Source organism: Nycticebus coucang, chromosome 22 (assembly GCF_027406575.1).
Source record: "Nycticebus coucang isolate mNycCou1 chromosome 22, mNycCou1.pri, whole genome shotgun sequence".
Classification (NCBI taxonomy): domain Eukaryota; kingdom Metazoa; phylum Chordata; class Mammalia; order Primates; family Lorisidae; genus Nycticebus; species Nycticebus coucang.
The window spans coordinates 6234086-6253282 of record NC_069801.1 but is presented as its reverse complement, the minus strand read 5'-3'; the positions used below and the strand labels follow the sequence as shown (position 1 = coordinate 6253282).

The 19197-nt window shown below is 47.9% G+C and overlaps 2 protein-coding genes across 5 annotated transcripts in view; one reads left to right on the top strand and one right to left on the bottom strand.

The window, feature by feature from the left end:
- Positions 1-613: 613 nt before the first annotated feature.
- Positions 614-12478, bottom strand: LOC128575034 (collagen alpha-2(I) chain-like). 2 transcript variants are annotated; one of them, XM_053576281.1, is made up of 2 exons: positions 11719-12478; positions 614-1118 (listed from the first exon to the last, which is right to left on the bottom strand). In XM_053576281.1, exons 1-2 carry the CDS (start codon positions 12199-12201, stop codon positions 1065-1067), a joined length of 537 nt encoding a protein of 178 aa, XP_053432256.1. In that variant the 5' UTR covers positions 12202-12478; the 3' UTR covers positions 614-1064. The 2 variants fall into 2 exon arrangements, with proteins under 2 accessions (XP_053432256.1, XP_053432257.1); XM_053576282.1 differs by having other exon boundaries at positions 11799-12478.
- SLC2A5 (solute carrier family 2 member 5) overlaps positions 1638-19197 on the top strand; it is a 34154-nt gene continuing 16594 nt past the window's right edge. Inside the window, exon 1 of one of the 3 annotated variants that reach the window (XM_053576272.1) lies at positions 1638-1697. In XM_053576272.1, coding sequence (XP_053432247.1) covers positions 1653-1697 — 45 coding nt within the window. In that variant the 5' untranslated portion in view covers positions 1638-1652. Of the gene's footprint in view, positions 1698-13673; positions 13999-15525; positions 15664-19197 lie in introns of those variants that run through there. The other 2 variants (XM_053576273.1, XM_053576271.1) reach the window with 2 other exon arrangements.

The window sequence follows — 19197 nt, the reverse complement described above, 5'->3', positions numbered from 1 at the left end:
CAGAAAGACAGCCCACTTTCTGAATGAAGCACATGAGTCCAAAAACAATTATACAGAACCTCCTGCTGCAGGAGAGTCCAGAATCCTTGCTCCCTAGGAGAAAGGTTCTCCTGATGTGGTGGGGCCAGGACATTACTGGTAACTGATGTTTACTGAGCTCTTCCTCTGGGCCAGGGTGGTGAGGCAGCCCTTCTGTGCTCAGGGCCCTGGGTACCTGCACAGGTCACGGGCCCATGAAGCCAGCCCTATTTGTTTTTGTTTATTTGTTTTGAGACAGAATCTCAAGTTGTCGCCCTGGGTAGAGTGCTGTGCTGTCATAGTTCACAGCAACCTCCAAATCTTGGGCTTAAGTGATTCTCTTGCCTCAACCTCCCAAGTAGTTGGAACTACAGGCGCCCAACACAACATCCTGCTATTTTTTGGTTATAGTTGTCATTGTTGCTTGGCGGATGCAGGCTGGATTCGAACCTGCCAGCTCCTGTGTATGTGGCTGGTGCCCTAGCCACCTGAGCTGCAGGCATGGAGCCAGCCCTGTTTGTTGACAACAAAGATGGATAGCTTGTCAGGGGAAGGAAGAATGTTCCTACCATAGTTCCTGGGTAGGGCCTCAGAGTAGGAGAGAGCAACATTGGGATGCTTATTAATATTTTTTAATTTCGAAGTGTGGTTTAAGATGAGATTTTCAGGATACATGCGATTGGACAAGGTTCATGATACAATCTTTCCAGCTTTGTGGGCACACCATGGTGAGGATTTGGAGGTGAAGAGGTGAATGAGTTTGGGGTAGAAGCTGTCATCGGATGACTTCTACTAAACAGCTGATGAATCTTTGGAGTAAGTTCCTGGAGTGAACCACAAAGTAATTTGTAGCATTTCTCTTCCTGGGAGTAGGGTGATGGGGATACAGCCATGTCTTCATCCAGTCATCTGCTGGGAGGCAAGCAGAGGGCATGGCTTCCATTCTCCAAGAAGAGGAGAAGCTGGTGACTCCCAGCAACCAGACTTGAGGCCAAGAGGCTCTGGAGAGAGAGAGAGTCTGGATTCCAGGTGCAGCTCAACTATTCTCAATTGCATCGCTCTGAGCCAGTAATCTTGGCCCCGCTTAGCCTCGGGATCATCTAAAATGGGATAAAAGACTGAAAGGAGACGGGGCGCTTCGGGCCATGACTAGAGCTCTGTGAAGCCCAGCAGCTACCGTCACAGCTCGCCTTGCCTGCATTATCTAAGTGATCTGGAAGATTCTGCTCCCTGTCCCACCCCCCACAGCTTTGCTCCCAGTGCCCCAGGCCCAGCCTCAGCAGTCAATGGTGGCCCTGGAAGGAAGGACTGAATCTTGTTGGGTCACCTTGTTCACGACAAAAGCATTTCCAGCAGTTTCTTATGACCATGATGCCAGAGATGGAATCAGCACCTCCCTCCCTCTGACCCTTTCTGTAGCTTCTCTTCTCCCTGGCAGAGAAGGGCAGAGCCCTAGACTTGCCTGAGCCCATTGCATCAGGGAAAACCTCTCTGCAGCCAGCATCTGTCTAGGCCTGGAGGGGAGCAAACTTGCCTCTTCCTGCCTCTCCGTGGCTCCATCGGCCACCAGCCCTGGAGGAAGGGCAGCCAGGCGGGCACAGAGCGCTGGCTGAAGTGAGTCGTCCAGCGCCCAAATGAGCACTGAGGAGAGCCCTGGGGACACCTTGCACATCTGGGGGGTAAGTCTGCCCCATCGGGCACAGATCCAGGAGGCCTCAGGGCTGCTAGGGAATTGTGGATGGGCTGCGCTGGGGGACGGGGGGTGGGGGGGTGCAGAGCGGCGCTTCTGGGGCTTTAATGGGGAGCTGGTTTAAAACGCAGGTTGTGATGCAGCAGGTCTCAGGTGGGATCCTACATGTCCAGTCAGCTCCCAGGTGATCTGCAGACTAGTGAGAGCCTGGACGCCTACCTGGCTTGGCTGTGAGGGGACATTGTGTGACTGGGCAATCCCAGTCACTAGGATTGCTGCTAGCTTCTATCCCGTGTTCCTCAAGACCCCAGGCTGGAAATGAAAGACGCATTATCTGGTCCTGGTGGACTCTGTGCTGGTAAATGTTCAACAACAAGCTGGGATGCAGGTGTGGGCGGGGGTGTTGATTTACAGTGTGCGCTGATTTTGTAATGTTTCCACGGTGGCCAATTTCAAACTGCTGAGGAGAAAAACATGTGCTTCGGTGGAAAACCCGCATTGCTGAATGCATTCTCTTCTGGACTGGGCTCTGCCCACCTTACACTGCCTTTGAGCTTATAGTTCTATAAGTAGATAAATGATATGTCCCAGCAAAATAATTCTTGTCTCTAAACATGTAAATAAATTCTGTCTGGGGAGGTTCAGCGGTCTTCCCTTCCCCCTAAGAAGCCACTTGGCATCTATTTACAAACTCATTTCAATATTTCTGATCTGTGTATGTGTCGTACTTTGGATTCTCTTTTGAATCAGTTACATCTGCCTGGGTCCTGACATTAATAATGAATTCAGTTAAATCGTTAACACGTGTTTATTTTTATTTATTTATTTATTTATTTTTTGCAGTTTTTGGCCGGGGATGGGTTTGAACCCACCCCCTCCAGCATATGGGGCTGGTGCCCTTCCCCTTTGAGCCACAGGTGCCGCCCAACATGTGTTTATTTTTAATTTGCACAAGAGTCGTGATTTTTACCTTTTTTGGAAAACTACCCTTTAGCACTACTCACATGAGGTCACCCAGGGCAGAGTTGGAAAGACTTGCACACGATTGTATTCACAGAGTTGCACAATTAGCCAACAACTCGAGTTCATCCCCCCTAAAGGAAAACTCTGTAACCAGGAGCAGTCACTCCTCAGTCCCTCCTAGCCGGCCCCTGCCAACCTCCATTCTGAATTCTTTATAGATTTACCTACTCTGGATTTTTCATGTAGATGGAATCATACAACATGTAATCCTTTCCTGTCTGGCTTCTCTCACTTAACATTATGTCTTGAAGCCCCGGGCGGCGCCTGTGGCTCAAGGAGTAGGGTGCCAGTCCCATATGCCAGAGGTGGCAGGTTCAAACCCAGCCCTGGCCAAAAAAAAAATAAAATAAAGTTAACATTATGTCTTGAAGGCTCATGTCGCACCTATCAAAGCCTCATTTCTTCTTTTTTTTTTTTTTCAAGAGACAGGGGTCTTGCTATGTTGCCCAGGCTAGACTCGAACACTTGGGCTCAAACAATCCTCCTGCCTCAGCACTCCCGTGTAGCTGGGATTACAGGCACCTGCTACTATGCCCAGCTCATTTCTTCTTATTGCGTTTGTACACAAGTGGCTTATCCATTCTTGTTCTGAATGGACATTTGGGCTGCTGTGAATATATATGTACGTGTATTTGCTTGAGTACATGTTTTTAGTTCTTTGAGGGGTATATATATATATTTCTAGGAATATAATTGCTGGATCATACAGTAATTCTATGTTTAACTTATTATCATTATTATTATTATTATTATTTTGAGACTGAATCTCACTCTGTCACCCTGGGTAGAGTGCCGTGGCATCGGCCTAGCTCACTGCAACTTCAAATTCCTGGGCTCAAGCAATCTTCCTACCTCAGCCTCCGGAGTAGCTGGGACCACAGGCACACACCACCATGCCTGGCTAGTTTTTTCTCTTTTTTTGTTGGAGACAGGGGTCTCACTCTTACTCAGGCTGGTCTCGAATTCCTGAGCTCAAGCGATGCACCTGTCTTGGCTTCCCAGAGTGCTAGGATTCCAGGCGTGAGGAACCATCGAGCTATTTTGTGGAGTAGCTGAACTATTTTACATTTCCACCAGCAATGTGTAAGCGTTCTGATTTCTCCACGTCCTTGACAGTACTTGTTATTTCTTCCTGTTTTGGGTGGTGATTATTTGTTTTTCAGTTATTATAGCCATCCTAGTGTGCAAAGTGATACTTCATTGTGGGTTTGATTTCCATTTCCCCAGTGAGTGATGAGTCTGAGCATCTTTTAAGTGCTTTTTAGCCATTTGTATATCTAACTTGGAGAAAATATCTGTTCAAGTGATTTGCACATTTTGAATTGGGTTCTCATTTTCTTGTTGAGGTATAAGAAGAGTTCTTTATATATTCTGGATACTAGACCCTTATCAGATATATGATTTGCAAAATGTTTTCTTCTATTCCCTTGTATTTTCATTTATTGTTTTTTTAAGAGACAGTGTTGCTGTGTTGCCCAGGCTAGATTCAAACTCCTGGCCTCAAGCAATCCTCCTGCCTCAGCCTCCTGAGTAGCTGGTACTACAGGCTCATTCCACCTTGCCTAGCTTGTCTTTTTACTTTCTTGATATTATCTTTGGATGCACAAAAGTTTTTCATTTTGATGACTTGACTGCCAACCTGAAATAATCGAAAGGATCAGAATCCAGTTTAAAAGAGTTTATTCTAGGGGTGGCGCCTGTGGCTCAAAGGAGTAGGGTGCTGGCTCTATATGCCAGAGGTGGCGGGTTCAAACCCAGCCCCAGCCAAAAACTGAAAAAAAAAAAAAAAAATGTTTATTCTAGGCCAGGTAAGGTGGCTCATGCCTGTAATCCTAGCAGTCTGGGAGCCCAAGGTGGGTGCATTGCCTGAGCTCAGGAGTTCGAGACCAGCCTAGTAAAAGCAAAAATCCATTTGTATGAAAAATGGAAAAACTAGCCAGGCGTGGTGGCAGGCACGTGTAATTCCAGCTACTCGGGAGGCTGAAGCAAAAAGATTGCTTGAGCCTAAGAATTTGAGGTTGCTATGAGCTACAATGATGCCAAGGCACTCTACCCAGGGCAACAGAGTGAGACTCTGTCTCCAAAAAAAAAAAAAAAAGTCTCTTCCAGTGCAGAGCTGAAGAGAGCCATCCAGAAACAGCCATCCAGAAAACACAGACTCCAAAGAAATAGGGCTAATGCTCTAAAGCAGAAAAGTGAAAGTCTCATATAGGCAGAAAACAAAAACAAAAAAAAATTAGCGGAATTACATTTCCCATACAAGGTTGGTTTGTGAGTTACAGAAATATGATTAGTTGTAGTTAGTTTGTTTTCTTTTTCCAGTTTAAAAGCGTATATCTAACATTCCATCTTAGACAATGTTACAGTCAGGAGGTCTTTGTGTAAAAGAAGAAAGAAAAGTTAATCTACAATGGAGATCAACAAGAAAGAAGGAAGGGGTCTTCTCTGGTGCCCTTTAGTCTTTTACAACACTTTACAAAACAATGTAGGTAAGAAAAAGGCTAATCTATAATCAGAAACCCAAAGGTTACACAGCTGCCCCTTCAGTGACTCAGCTCCCATCATCACATTCCTTTAAGGCTCAAAATAATTTAAAGCACCAATAGTTTTGATTTTGAATTACATATTTTCACATTATGTACCAGCTGGTTCCTGCACACCCCTGGATATTGTTTTTGGCCTGCCTAGTCTCATTTTCTGTGATCAAAGAGATCTGTCTAACAGGGAAAGGACTTGAATAAACATTTCTTCAAAGATACACAAATGGCCAACAAGAATATGAAAAGAATGCTCAACATCACTAATCATTAGGGAAATGCAAATCAAAACCACAGTGAAATACCATCTCACATCCGTTAGGCTGGCTACTATCAAAAGAAAAAAAAATGGAAAATCACGAGTGTTGGTGGAGGATGTGGCAAATTGGAGCCCTTGTGCACTGTTGATCAGAATGTCAAGTGGTGTAGCTGCTACAGAATTTAGGAATTTTTTTCCCTAAAAAAAAAATTAAAAATAGAAATTACCATATGGGGCGGCGCCTGTGGCTCAGTCGATAAGGCGCCGGCCCCATATACCGAGGGTGGCGGGTTCAAACCCGGCCCCAGCTGAACTGCAACCAAAAAATAGCCGGGCATTGTGGCGGGCGCCTGTAGTCCCGGCTGCTCGGGAGGCTGAGGCAAGAGAATCGCTTAAGCCCAGGAGTTGGAGGTTGCTGTGAGCTGTGTGAGGCTACGGCACTCTACCGAGGGCCATAAAGTGAGACTCTGTCTCTACAAAAAAAAAAATTACCATATGATCCAGCAACCCTACTTCTGGGTGGATGATAGCTGAAGGAACTGAAAGCAAGGTCTTAATGAGATACTTGTACGCCCATGTTCATAGCAGCGTTATTCATAATAGGCAAAGGTAACAAGCAAAACAAGTGTCCACCGACAGATGAATGGATAAACAAAATGTGTGTACACACAATGGAGCACCATTCAGCTTTGAAAGGCAAGAGATCTTGTCATGACAAAGCTGAAGTAGGATGGTGTTGGCTCGGGGCCTGTGGCTCAACGACTAGGGCACCAGCCACATACACCGGAGCTGGCAGGTTCAGACCCAGCCTGGGCCTGCCAAACAACAATGACAACTACAACCCAAACATAGCCTGGCCAAACAAGCCATAGCCCAGCTACTTGGGAGGTGAGGCAAGAGAATCGCTTAAGCCCAAGAGTTGGAGGTTGCTATGAGCTGTGATGCCACAGCTGATAGTGTCAAAGTGAGACTCTATCTCAAAAAAATAAAGTAGGATGGTGGGTGCTGGGATCTGCAGAGAGGAGAAACGCAGAGCTGTGTCATGGAGACAAGAGTTTCAGTTCTGCAAGATGAAAAGTTATGGAAATCTATTTCATAACAATGTGAATACCATTGCGCCTGACATTTTAAAATGGTTACCATGCTAAGTTCCTGTTGTTGTTGTTTTGAGACAGAGTCTCACTTTACTGTCCCTGGTAGAGTGCTGTGGCATCATAATTCACAGTAACCTCAAATTCTTGGGTTCAAGCCATCCTCTTGCCTCAGTTTTTCATTTTTAGTAGAGACAGGGGTCTCACTCGTGCTCCGGCTGGTCTGGAACTCCTGAGCTCAAATAATCCACCTGCCTCAGCCTCCCAGAGTGCTGGGATCACAGGCATGAGCCACCATACCTGGCCCTAAGATGCTAAGTTTTATGTTATGTGTGGGTTTTTTTTTTCCCCCAACCACAATTAAAAAAAAAAGAACGAAGTTTTTTAAAAGATGGGTATCTACCCAGGGTAATGTGTAACCAACAGAAACCACTTGGGTCCTGAGAAGCTACGTGATGCCCTCGCTTTCACGCTTTCTGTCCGTGCTTCCCGGGAACACACCCTTCTGTGAACATGTACTCTCTGATAGATGAGGTCAAATTCTGTTCTTGGTAAGAAAAAACACAGGAACCTTGTCGTGTCTCTGAGGTTTACACATCAGGCGTGTCAGAACGTGACCAGCAGCCTCCCTGCCTTGGGGACATCTGATAGAAGGTTGGATGGGAGCTCGAATGAGGATGGAGGCTGGGATTGGCTCCTGGAGGGAGCCAGAAGATTAACTTGGAAGGGACACAAGTCCTCTCTCCTACTCAACATTGCAGACCTGGGTTACGTTGGTCAGATGGCATGCCTGGGTGGGGTGTGGCTTTAAACAGAAGGCATGGAAGAGGGATATAGTATGTGTGGGTACTGGGTATTGGGAGGTCTTGTGTCAACCATTGGGACACCCCTCTTCCCTTCCCCAGACAAGGAGCGCTGCCTGTGTGAAGCCAGGGCACAGCTGGATGGTTGGATTTACTCTGGAACCTGTTAATTATTCCTTCCTTATCTAAACCTGGAATGTGAGGAAAGAAAAACAACTCAGAGCAGTCTGAGCTATGTGAGGCATGCAAAGTTTATTAGGCGCAGGGAGATGGGAGTATTGGACTTAGGTCATGAGCCCCCACCCAGGCAATTGTTTAAAGGCATGTTGGTCTTACCTGGCTGCCTCACCCCTCACGTTCCTGGGATTTGTGATACAAAGAACAACGTAGGCTGATCAACGACTTGCGTTATTTTAATGCAAATTTATGGTAAATAACTTAGAAACTGGGGCCTCCTTTTCCCTTTTAAAGCCCACTTGTAACCACAGCTGATCAGAGCATATATTCAAGGCAACTTGAATCTGTCCTCCTGGGTAGTAGTCCTCAAACTTGGCCTAAACGAACTGTCTACTTATATTAACTTTGCCTCAGTTTTTTTCCTTTAGGTTGACAAATGGGGGTGGTGGAGAGCTGTTTCCTCTCTTCCTGGCCCCCTTCAATCAGATAGCTCACCTTGGTAATGCCATCTCTCCACGCCCCCTTGAGGCACAGGCAGGCATTTCTGCTATAATGTGCTGCACACCTTCCTAGGTACCAGACAGTCGGCCATGTGGACAGTCGGCTTAAGGGGGAAAGGCTTGGCAGACCATTTGCATGCTATGCAATTCTTTAATCTGAATGCAAACAAAACCACATGCAGTCCTGATAAAAAGGGCAGCAGGCGTTAATCTCACCAGGATTTGTACCCCGCGGCCCAGAGGGGTTCATGCTTTCTCTTTGAAGACATCAAAATTTAAAATTTGATTCAGGCTATAATCAATTAAACTATATGTGTGAGAAGACCTTCGACTATCATCTTAACTCCACCAGGTACTTTAAGATTTTGGAAAGCTTGGAAAATGCTTCTAGAAACCTCTAAAAACCTCCTAGAAAGCCCTAGAGTCTTTCTGAATGTACGTATAGAATTTTCTTATTAACGCCTTCATATGCTGCTAGTATTTGCTCTTTTGTTGAGAAAATGCTTACCCCTGACCAACAACAATTTCTGCATTATTTTGGCAATGTGCCTCTGTTCAACTGCAAATGAGCTAATTCAGGGCACAGAAGCACAAAACAGATTCTTCCATTTGCATAACCAGAGACTTTGAATGGAGTATCTTTTGTCCATCTTCTGTCTAGACTTTTGGGCATGTGTTTAATAGTTTTATCAGTGAGAATCAGGTTCAGCTACAAGTGACACAAAGCAAAATGGAAGCGTATTTTTCTTTCCTATGTCCAGGCGGAAATCTGGAGCGGAGAGGCATTCCATAGGATAAGGGACCCTCACTCCTTCTATCTTGTGCTCTGTCCTGTGAAGCCTCAATCTCATGGCCTAAACCCATAGCATCCACATTCCAGGCAGCAGGATGGAGAAAGAGACAAAGAAGAAAGCAAAGTTTCTGGAAGCCGCAGTATGGTTCTTTTGTATACGTTGCGTTAGACAGAACTTGGTCATATGTCATACCATTCCTGGGCATTTTCTTTTCTTTTTTTTTTTTTTTTTGTAGAGACAGAGTCTCACTTTATGGCCCTCGGTAGAGTGCCGTGGCCTCACACAGTTCACAGCAACCTCTAACTCCTGGGCTTAAGCGATTCTCTTGCCTCAGCCTCCCCAGTAGCTGGGACTACAGGCGCCCGCCACAACGCCCGGCTATTTTTTGGTTGCAGTTCAGCCGGGGCCGGGTTTGAACCTGCCACCCTCGGTATGTGGGGCCTGCGCCTTACCGACTGAGCCACAGGCGCCGCTATATGTCATACCAAATACAAGGGTGACGGGGGAAACGTCTTTTCTTTGGGGTCGATACAGATCTTGCCTACAATTCTATTGCTAAAGCAAGGGGACTGGTCAAGCGGATTTGTGGAGGAGGTAGGGGAGACACTAGCAGTCTATACAACAGAGGCTTATGGCAAAACTTTAACATTCCAGAACATTCTTAGCAGAGGGGAGACCAGCAGTGACTGAAGTCCTGGCCATTATTGTCTGCTCTCAAAACATCCCAGAGATTGGTCAGCCTGCTCCATGGGGTGGTGCCAATCCAACACTGATGACCTAGTTGAATTTTTCTTGTATAAAACATTTGTTTTTAATTCTGAAAAGCTTTATTTTTAGAAAGATAGTATTTCTTGCTCTTATTACACCAGTAACAGAAATGGTATTTCCCCTCCCCAACCCCTGAAGTTTTATCACTTGTATATCCTTGGTCTCAAATGTCCCTACTTCTCTCATCCCTACCACCACCACATCACCAGGTCTCGCACCTGATTGCTCATCTGAGCTACAGCAAAGGGCTTCTACTGCTTTCCCCTTCCCGTTGTCAAATCCAATGATCTCTTATCCCCTTGTCACTTCTCTGGGCAGCCAGAGTGAACTTGAAAGACACAGACCAAATCATTCTCCCAAATCCCAAAGCTTTCCCTATGATCCTAGAACAAAAAGCAAACTCAACATGGTTTACAAGTGCTAAGTATATATAGCCTGGCCTGCCCACCTTCCCAGCCTCCTCCACTCTGCTTTTGGCTACCCTCTCTCCCACCACGGGGCCTTGGCACGTACTGCCCTGTCTGGAAGCTCTCTCTACCACCCATCCCCACCCTTCTGTGCCTCATGAAGCTCAAGCTCACCCTTTCAGGGAAGGCTTCCCGGACCAGCCTCCACCCTCTCCCCCTCCCCACCACACCTGGTTAAAAAAATTTAACCTTTTATAGTTAAAAATGTATCACTGTGCCTATTTGACTAAGTTCTGTTTCCCTAACTACAGTCTAAGTCTTAGGAGGGCAAAACTATTTTTGCACCCTGTTGCATCTTCCCTCTAGTACAGTAGGAGGCTCAGTAAATGAAAATACAAATACATAAATAGGCAAAAATTAAAATTATCCATAATCCAACATTTCAGAATAACCACTGCTTCCAGAGTCGGATACGTTTTCTAAAATTGTGTGCTAGCATTAACATTTACATTTTGTGTTAGTAATAATGATCGTAGAACGGAGATCTGGGTCCCAAATCCTCATGCCAGAATTTTCGCCCAAGCACTTTCCCCATTTTTTTTTTTTTTTTTTTGGCCGGGGCTGGGTTTGAACCCGCCACCTCCGGCATATGGGACCGGCGCCCTACCCGCTGAGCCACAGGAGCCGCCCCCCATTTTTTTTTTTTTTTTTTTTTTTTTATTTTTGGCCGGGGCTGGGCTTGAACCCGCTACCTCCAGCATATGGGACCGGCGCCCTACCCGTTGAGCCACAGGCGCCGCCCACACTTTCCCCATTTAAACCCAACCTCATGTGAAAGGTTAGGACCAAAGCCATGGCCCTTGGAGAAAGGGGAAAATTGGCTTGCTGTGGGTCCTTTTCCCCCTTAATGATAAAGTCCTACAATAATTTCCCCTGATTATATGAAAAGCAGGGAGGAGAAAGTTGGGGGGGGGCCCGTCAGCACTCAGGTATGGCCCTGTGACTGCTTTTCCTTTTAAAGTTGTGTTTTGGTTCTCATGGGGGTGGTTTCAAAACATGTCAGGTTTCTTGGAAATATGTGTACTGTTCCTAAGACACACCTAAGCCTGCTATCTGTAATTAGCCAAAAAGTCCTTGGGTTAATCAGTCTAGTTTATTACTGTCAAGTAAAACCCCACAGGAAAACAGGCCTCAGTTAGCAGGTTCCCTTCCTAGTCCAGATGCTGCAGAGACAGGGCGCTGGTTGGGCGAGGCTCAGCAGAGGAATCTGCCATGGCTGTTGGCCCCAGCAGTCAGCTCTGGTGGGTGACAAATAAACATGCAAGTTGTGAAAACCCAAAGAAAGTCCACCTGCCATGGGCAAGCCCAGGTTACAGGCCTCAAGGAGCCTGAGGGGAGGAATCGCAGGCTCCAGGGATCTAAGCAAGGAAGGACTCTGGCAGGGACAGTGTCCCCTTCCAACTGCCCACCCCCACCCCCATCCCCCAGGTCCAGGTGGGCTGCTCCCTACTGGGAGCCCCCTGACTCCCCATATCTGAGTAGGTTGCTCCCCAGGATACCCCTGATCTTCCCAGGTCCAAATGGATCACTCCCCATCACCCCCTGACCCCCCAGGTCCCACTGCTCCCTGGCCCCCCCAAATCCAAAGTACCTGGACAAGCCTGATGGCAGCCTGAGAGGAGGGGACACAGAGGCCCCCGGTCGGGTTGTTCAAGGCCTGCCAGGACGTACAGGTGCTCTGGGATCCCTCCGGCCTCGGCCTCACGGCGGCCTGGGGGAAAGGGCCTGGAGGCTGCTCCACCCGCCGCCGCCGCCGCGAAGGTCGCTGTCCCGGGCCAGGAGGACCCCGCAGGGGCAGCAGCCCCCACAGCCGCCAACCCAGCCCGGGCACCAGGGCGGCCTCTTCCTGTCTGGCAGCGCTGTCCGCTGCCTCCAGGGCCGGGGCCCAAAAGCTGCCGCGGGAGCGTGGTGACGCCATGGCTGTGCCTGTGACGCCCCACAAACGGCAGGAGCCAAGTACGGCTGCCCCCAAACCGCGACGATCCCCTCCGGGCCTGTGGACATGAACCACCGCCCGCCCCCACTCCGGAACGGCCAGGTAGGGGCTGAGAAGGGAAGGTCCCCCCACTCCCATTTTCAGGGCCCTGCTCCCCCCAAAAGGCAGGGAGAAGGGAAAGGTCTGGGCCAAGAGGCGGCTCTCTGGATTTCTCTACATTGGCGTGAGTGAGATCGCAGACTTTTGACATTTCTTTTTGTTTGATTGCACAGCCTATATAGATCCTTCTTTTCGCCCCTAAGAGTGGACACCCCCACCCCAATTAAAGGGCATTTTCTTTGGAGAATTAGTGAAAGTCTGAAATAAATGGAAAGCTCTGGTCTTGCTCTGCCTTAGTTGGAAGTCCTTGTGTTAGGGTTAGGGCCGGGGCGCAAGCAGAGCCGCAGACAGTAAGTGAAGTCGGTGGGAGGAGACGCTCACTTCTCCCTGTGGATAGGGGCAGCCTCATCCGCGCACACAAACACACGCACTCACACTCACACATGCTCACACTCACACAAACACGCTCACACGCACTCACATGCTCTCACACTCACACGCGCACACTCAGACACGCACACTCACACACACGCACACACAAACATGCTCACATATTCACATGCTCACACACGTTCTCACACATGCTCACACTCACATGCACTTACATGCTCTCACACTTTCACACGCTCACACACTCTCACATGCACTTACGTCACACACACATTCTCACACACTCACATGCTCACACATGCTCACACTCACACGCATTCACATTCTCACGCATGCTTATACATTCACACACACTCCCTTCTTAGGCAATCTCATACATTCTCACACAGTCACATATTCTCATACACACGCATACACTCACACACACATACATTCTCACGCATACTCACATGCACTCATACACACACTGGTGCACTGTCATCCTCCTCACCATCTCCCACACGGAGGAAGCCTGGCGTTGCTGCTGATGCCAGGAATAGTGCCCAAGCATAATGAACTCCCAGTCAATGTGGAAAGATGAATGAGAGGAATGAATCACTAACTTAGCTGGACTTGTGCCATAGCAAATTAAACGGAGCGTGTCCTGTGAAGATGAAAGCCTGTGGCACCTGTGAGACGGTGCTCTGGATTTTGGACACTTGACCCGGTGTGCCCCACGGAAGCTGAGCATGTGCCCAGCGCATGCAACTGGCAGCGGCCTGGCCCAGAGATAGCCCAGCCCAGACAGGCATCTATGACTCACTTTCTCAAAGGGGTTCAAGGCCTTTACTGCCTTCCCAATAATGATGAGTACACAGAAAATAGCATCTCCAGGCCATTCTGAGTTCCTTAAAAAGGAAAATGAGAAACTCTTCCAGTTGCATGGTTACTTGGGCAAAAGCCCAGTCCCCACTAGAGATTTGACTGCAGCCTTCCTGGCAGGGCCGGCTTCCACCAAGCCTTTGATGACCCCGTCTGTTGTCCTGGTATCACCTAGCGTGGCAGTGACAGCTGCTGCTTTCCACGTGTTGCTGACAGAAATAACCCTTCCACTCACTTGCCACGAGCCCGGTGGGTGGAGACTTTAGCTATGAGGAAATGCCACAGACTGTTCCAATCAGGACAATGCTGTGCCTGCAGCCCCCAGAGGGCACTGGCTTGCTTGGCCAAACCCCAGACATTTAATTTGAAAGCAGAAGTGAAAGGAAGACACGGTTCCTGAAAGGGTTATTCTGACTTGGACTGGCTATAAAAATGCTATTGGCTGTTATTCTGCGTGGCCAAAGTGCACCCAGAATGTCTTCTGTCTCCATCCAGTGAGTTGGTTACTTTGGCTAAAAGGAGGCAAGCAGCACTCTGCTCTTCAGGGCAAAGATGGAGCGGCAGGATCAGTTCAAGAAGGAAGGGGTGAGTGTGTTGCCCAGGGAAGGAGCCAAGACCAGCCCCAACTGCCAAGGCCATTGCAACCTTCCTGGAGAGTCCCGGGGCTCGTGGTGTTACAGAGAGAGCTCTGTGCTGTGGGGCTCACTGGGGAGCACCTGCCCCTCTAGAGTCCACCCAGCAGACAGACTGGCACAGAGAGCAGGGGAAAGATTTAGAGACAAGTGCTCTTTGGGAACCATTCTACTGGAACATCCTTTACAACTGGTACCTGTAACTGAATTGAAGAGACTCAAAGGGTTAATTTGTCCCACACTTCAACCCAATAGGTTTGGTTACAGAATCCTTACCCAACTGGGGAGATCTGTTTTGCTTTGTTTTGATTGTGGCTTCAGAGTAATTAACCTTTTCAGTAAGTACCATAGCTGAGCTGTGTGAAAACAAGATAAACTCAGAAAAAGTGTTGCTAGATTTTTACTTCAGATCTGTTGCAGAGGCTCCTTACTTTTTAGATGAGGAGGCTCCCTTTGTTGTTAGAGACAAAAGATTTTTGTGACCCCACCACCCCCACCACATAAGTGAGTTTACTTGTTAGACACCCTTGATTTAGGAAAATGCGTAATGACAGAAAAGTAACATGAATTTATTAACACTTTAAAAGAATTTGCATTTTATTAATCACAATAGCATCTGCTCTTATTTGGAGTGGGGGAAGAGTAGTGCACTTCTGTGCAAAATATTCTTTATTGAGGCATGGATGTGAGACCCTTACCATGGGCAGACTGGAAGCTTGCCCTGGAGTGGGCAGATTAAGAGTGCATCTGCAAGGTGGAAACCTCTGGGGTTCATTCCTGCTCCATCCTATTCTAGTTACAGAATTTGGGCATGTTCTTTAACTCTCTGTGCCTCAGTTTTCTCATTTGTAGAACGGGAATAAGCATACCACTTCACAAAGGGCTGGCACAATTAAATGAAATGATGTTTGTAAAGTACCTGGCACACAGTGAATTCCCCCATAAATCTTACTACTTTACGATCTTCCTTGAAAGCTGCGTTTCTCTGCCTCAACACTTTACATTTAGCACTGGATGGTTCTCTGTTAGAAGGGTTGTCTTGCACACTGTAGATGTGTAGCAGCAACCCTGGCCACTACTCACTAGATGCCAGTAACACCTTCCCTCTGGTGTGACAACCACATGTCCCCTGGAGGGCAGAATCCACCGCCTCAGAGTTTGCTGAGCACCTTCACTTAAATTATCTTGTTTGAATCCCAACTAGAAAGTGTTAGGCCGATTAAGTGTCATCATCTCTATTTTATAGAAAAGAACCTGAAATGATGAGGACTCAGATGTGTGGGGGTCAAGGAGGTGTTGGTCTGGTTTGTGCCAGAGAGAAAGGGGCTGCCTGCCACACCCCCAGGGCGGTTGCAGAAAGGAAAGGAAATGGGGTGGCCTTGAAAGCGGGCAAGGCATCGTGAGAGGAAATGATTCAAATGGCCATCTCTAAAAGATAAGGCTGATCCCAGCTGTCTGCACCCTCCTTTCTCCAGGGAAGGAAGTCTTCTCCTGGCCAGGTGGGATTCATCCAGAGATGACCTTCCCCTTACTAAGGGTACCCTGCCCCTTGGGAAGAAACTCAGGGCACGCACGTGATGGACTTCCCAGGAGACTTCAAAACAAAACTATTCCAATGGTTTGTAAGAATCTGGGCAATCATTAAGTGGAGCTGACAGGGGGATTTAGGAACCCAGGAAAAAGCCGGGAGGGCAAGGGCAACAAAGGCTGCCTGGGCTGGTGAGGAGGATGCCAGGCAGTAGGGAGGCCCCAGCCCTCTGTCCCCTGTCCCTTGGTGGCTGTCTGACCGTGCCCTCCCTGGCCTTTGCTTTTCTCATATGTAGAGAAGAAAAAAAACTGTATCCATCAGATGGGCATCAAGGACTTTCTAACAAGAAAAGAGACTTTTGAAAGAAAAAAAGGGTTAGGGAAAAATAACAAGATTTACAACTAGATAAGAATGGTTGAATAAAGCCTCCCCTCCAAAATAAAAGACAGCAACGTGCTTTAGAAAATGAAAATACATGTTTCTGTGTTGGTATTTCCATCACCAACTAGCTTAGTGACCTGGAGCAAGTGACTTCCCCTCTGTACTTTCTGGGTCCTTGCTGATAGTTATTCATATTAATGGACTAATTAGTTAGCCTGTGTGTAACATTTACTACAGACCTAATGTGGCTTCAAGTGTTCTATATGTATGAATTCATTTATTCTTCACATCAGTCCTAGCATCATTATCTCTTATTTTGTTTTATTTATTTATTTATTTTATTATTATTATTTTTTTTTTTTTGTAGAGACAGAGTCTCACTTTATGGCCCTCGGTAGAGTGCCGTGGCCTCACACAGCTCACAGCAACTTCTAACTCCTGGGTTCAAGCGATTCTCTTGCCTCAGCCTCCCGAGTAGCTGGGACTATAGGCGCCCGCCACAACGCCCGGCTATTTTTTGGTTGCAGTTTGGCCGGGGCCGGGTTTGAACCCGTCACCCTCGGTATATGGGGCCGGCGCCCCACCGACTGAGCCACAGGCACCGCCCTTTTTTTTTTTTTTTGAGACACGGTCTTGCTGTCACCCCAGCTAGAGTGCAGTGGCATCATCGTAGCTCACTGTAACCTCCAGCTCCTGGGCTCAGGGGATCCTCCTGCCTCAGCTCATTTTTCTATTTTTTGCAAAGACAGGATTTCATTCTTGCTCAGGCTGGTCTTGAACTCCTGACCTCAAGGAATCCTCCCATCTCAGCTTCCCAGAGTGTTAGGATTACAGGCATGAGCCACCAGGCCTGGCCCTTTACCCCCATTTTAAAAGTGCAGGAACTGAGACCCAGTGCACTTGCACAAAGCCACCCTGCCCTGCAGAGCCAGACTTTCAGACCCACGCTGTTGGCCCCAGAAACAGTGCTGTAATGACCATGGTGACAAGGGCTCACTCAGGGCTGCTGACCTCTAAGATACCTCTAGCTCTACAATGTTAGGGTGTTTCTCTCTTCTCTCACTGCCCGTTTGTGAAACTCTGAGTTCAGTAGTGTGACAAAGTGATTTTAAGTGTCATAATGCATAAAAGCTCATCCTTCCAGGGACATCTGCATTCTGACCCGAGACCCCTGACAGGGACACGTCGGAAACTAAGAGAATGTCTCTCTGAGGACAGAAAGAGAGACAGATTCCTGAGGGAGATGGTACAGGTGGGAAGGCCATGTCCCTGCTCCTCGCATTCCACCTGCCAGGAGGTCAGCCCTGAGGGTTGCAACCTAAAGAAAGAAACTGAGGCCAAATCCATAGAGAGTTTATCGGGGCCAAGGTTGGGGATTGAAGCCTGGAAAATGCTGGGAACGAGAGGCTCAAGTTTGTAAAGAAAAAAGGATAAATCAGGGGGCGAGCATCAGGTAGTTTGTCAGGAATTCTCATTGGTTTATGGAAATAATGTTGATCAGTGATTGGCTATACATTGTTGAACTATAGGGTGTGAGTTACAGTGTCCAGCGTGGCACTGGCACGGCTACTTGGTGACAACACAGTCTAGAGCCCACAGAGCAGACGGGTTTCTAAGCAGTGACATGTGACTGCCGTCATTTCAGTGCTTCTCCAGGCTTGATCATTTAAAGGGATTTGCATTCCTCGGATAAAAGGCTTCTTTTCTTTCTCGAGGTGGTTGATTTGCTAAAGTCTCAAAATATTCTCAAGCCGGTTTATTGAGAGCAAAAGGGACGTAGCTCAGGGGCAGGCCCCTCCCCGTAGCCCCTGAGGGGAGCCCCTCCTGCCCACGTCTGGGGAGGTGCTGGAGCTTCTCAGTTCAGCACCTGGCCAGAGACCCCAGCATCCGCTTCAGCCCCCTGCTCCCCTCATGCACTGATCCAGCCCAGCGCCGTATCCTTTATTTCCCCATCCTGGAAAGTTAAAACAAAACAAAACTGAAAGAGTGGCCAAGAGGTGCACTTGGCTGTGTGAACAAAACCTGTTACATTTATATCTTACTCGAGAGAATTAGAAGAGAAGGTTTTAATCCAAATTTTCTCCCTCTCTCTTGTCTTTCTTACTTCTGTTTGTTCATTCTTTCTTTCTACCAAAACCAAGCTATAAAACGTCCTGGTCTGTTTCGTTCACCTCTATGTCCCCAGCACTTAGAACAATGCCTGACACACCCTCGTTGCTCAAAATGTTGAATGAGGTAGTGAACGAATGAATGAATGAATGAATACCCAGAGCAAATCGTGTGGGAGAAGAGCCCAGTCTGCTGTGTCCTGCATGGGCTGGGCGTGGGGCTTCCCTGGCACCTGCCTTCCCCCTGTGCTCCATCACCTGCCCCCTGGGGCCCTGACGGGTGGGGCTGAGCCAGCCTGAAGCCAGAGTGCGCTGCCCCTCGTGAGCCACTTTCTCTGTTATTGCTCCAGAAATGTCCTGCTGGATCAGCCACCTGTTAGTTCATTAACAAATTTATTAATGGATTAACCATTCGTTGATTCATCTGATGGAAGGAAGAGAAGAATGTCACAGTCAAAGGAGAAGGGTTAAGCTTCCCGTGTGTTTTTGCTCCTTTTTTAGCAGCTTTGTGGGGATATCATTGACATATATAAAAATCATATATACGGGCTCGGCGCCCGTAGCCCAGCACCAGCCACATGCACCAAGGTGGCAGGTTCGAACCTAGCCCAGGCCAGCTGAACAACAATGACAATTGCAACAAAAAAAATGGCCAGGCGTTGTAGCAGGCACCTGTAATCCCAGCTACTTGGGAGGCTGAAGGCAAGAGAATCGCCTAAGCCCAGGAACTGGAGGTTGCTGTGAGCTGTGACACTATGGCACTCTACCAAGGGCGACATAGTGAGACTCTGTCTCAAAAAAATAAAGAAAATTGTATATACAAGGTGTCCATGAACTCGCACATGAACTTTATGGACACCTGTATTAAAAAAGTATACAACTTGCTGTTTAGATACGTGTGTACATTGAGAAATGATGTGGGCGGCGCCTGTGGCTGAAGGAGTAGGGCGCCGGTCCTGTATGCCGGAGGTGGCGGGTTCAAACCCAGCCCCGGCCAAAAAACCACAAAAAAAAAAAAGAGAGAAATGATAGTCACAGTCAAGCCGGTTAGCAGAGCCATCACCGCTATGTGGGGGGAGGCCAGAGGGTTGCTTTTCCCCAGGGCTCCATGCAGGTGCCACCCTCCAGAGGTCAC

Excerpts from the sequence above, each read along its gene's own strand:
- LOC128575034 (XM_053576281.1), bottom strand. The coding sequence starts at position 12,201 with ATGGGAGTGGGGGGACCTTCCCTTCTCAGCCCCTACCTGGCCGTTCCG. Across the intron at positions 1,119-11,718 it reads CTGCCATCAGGCTTGTCCAG|ATGATCCCGAGGCTAAGCGG; the intron begins GTACTTTGGATT and ends ATCCCATTTTAG.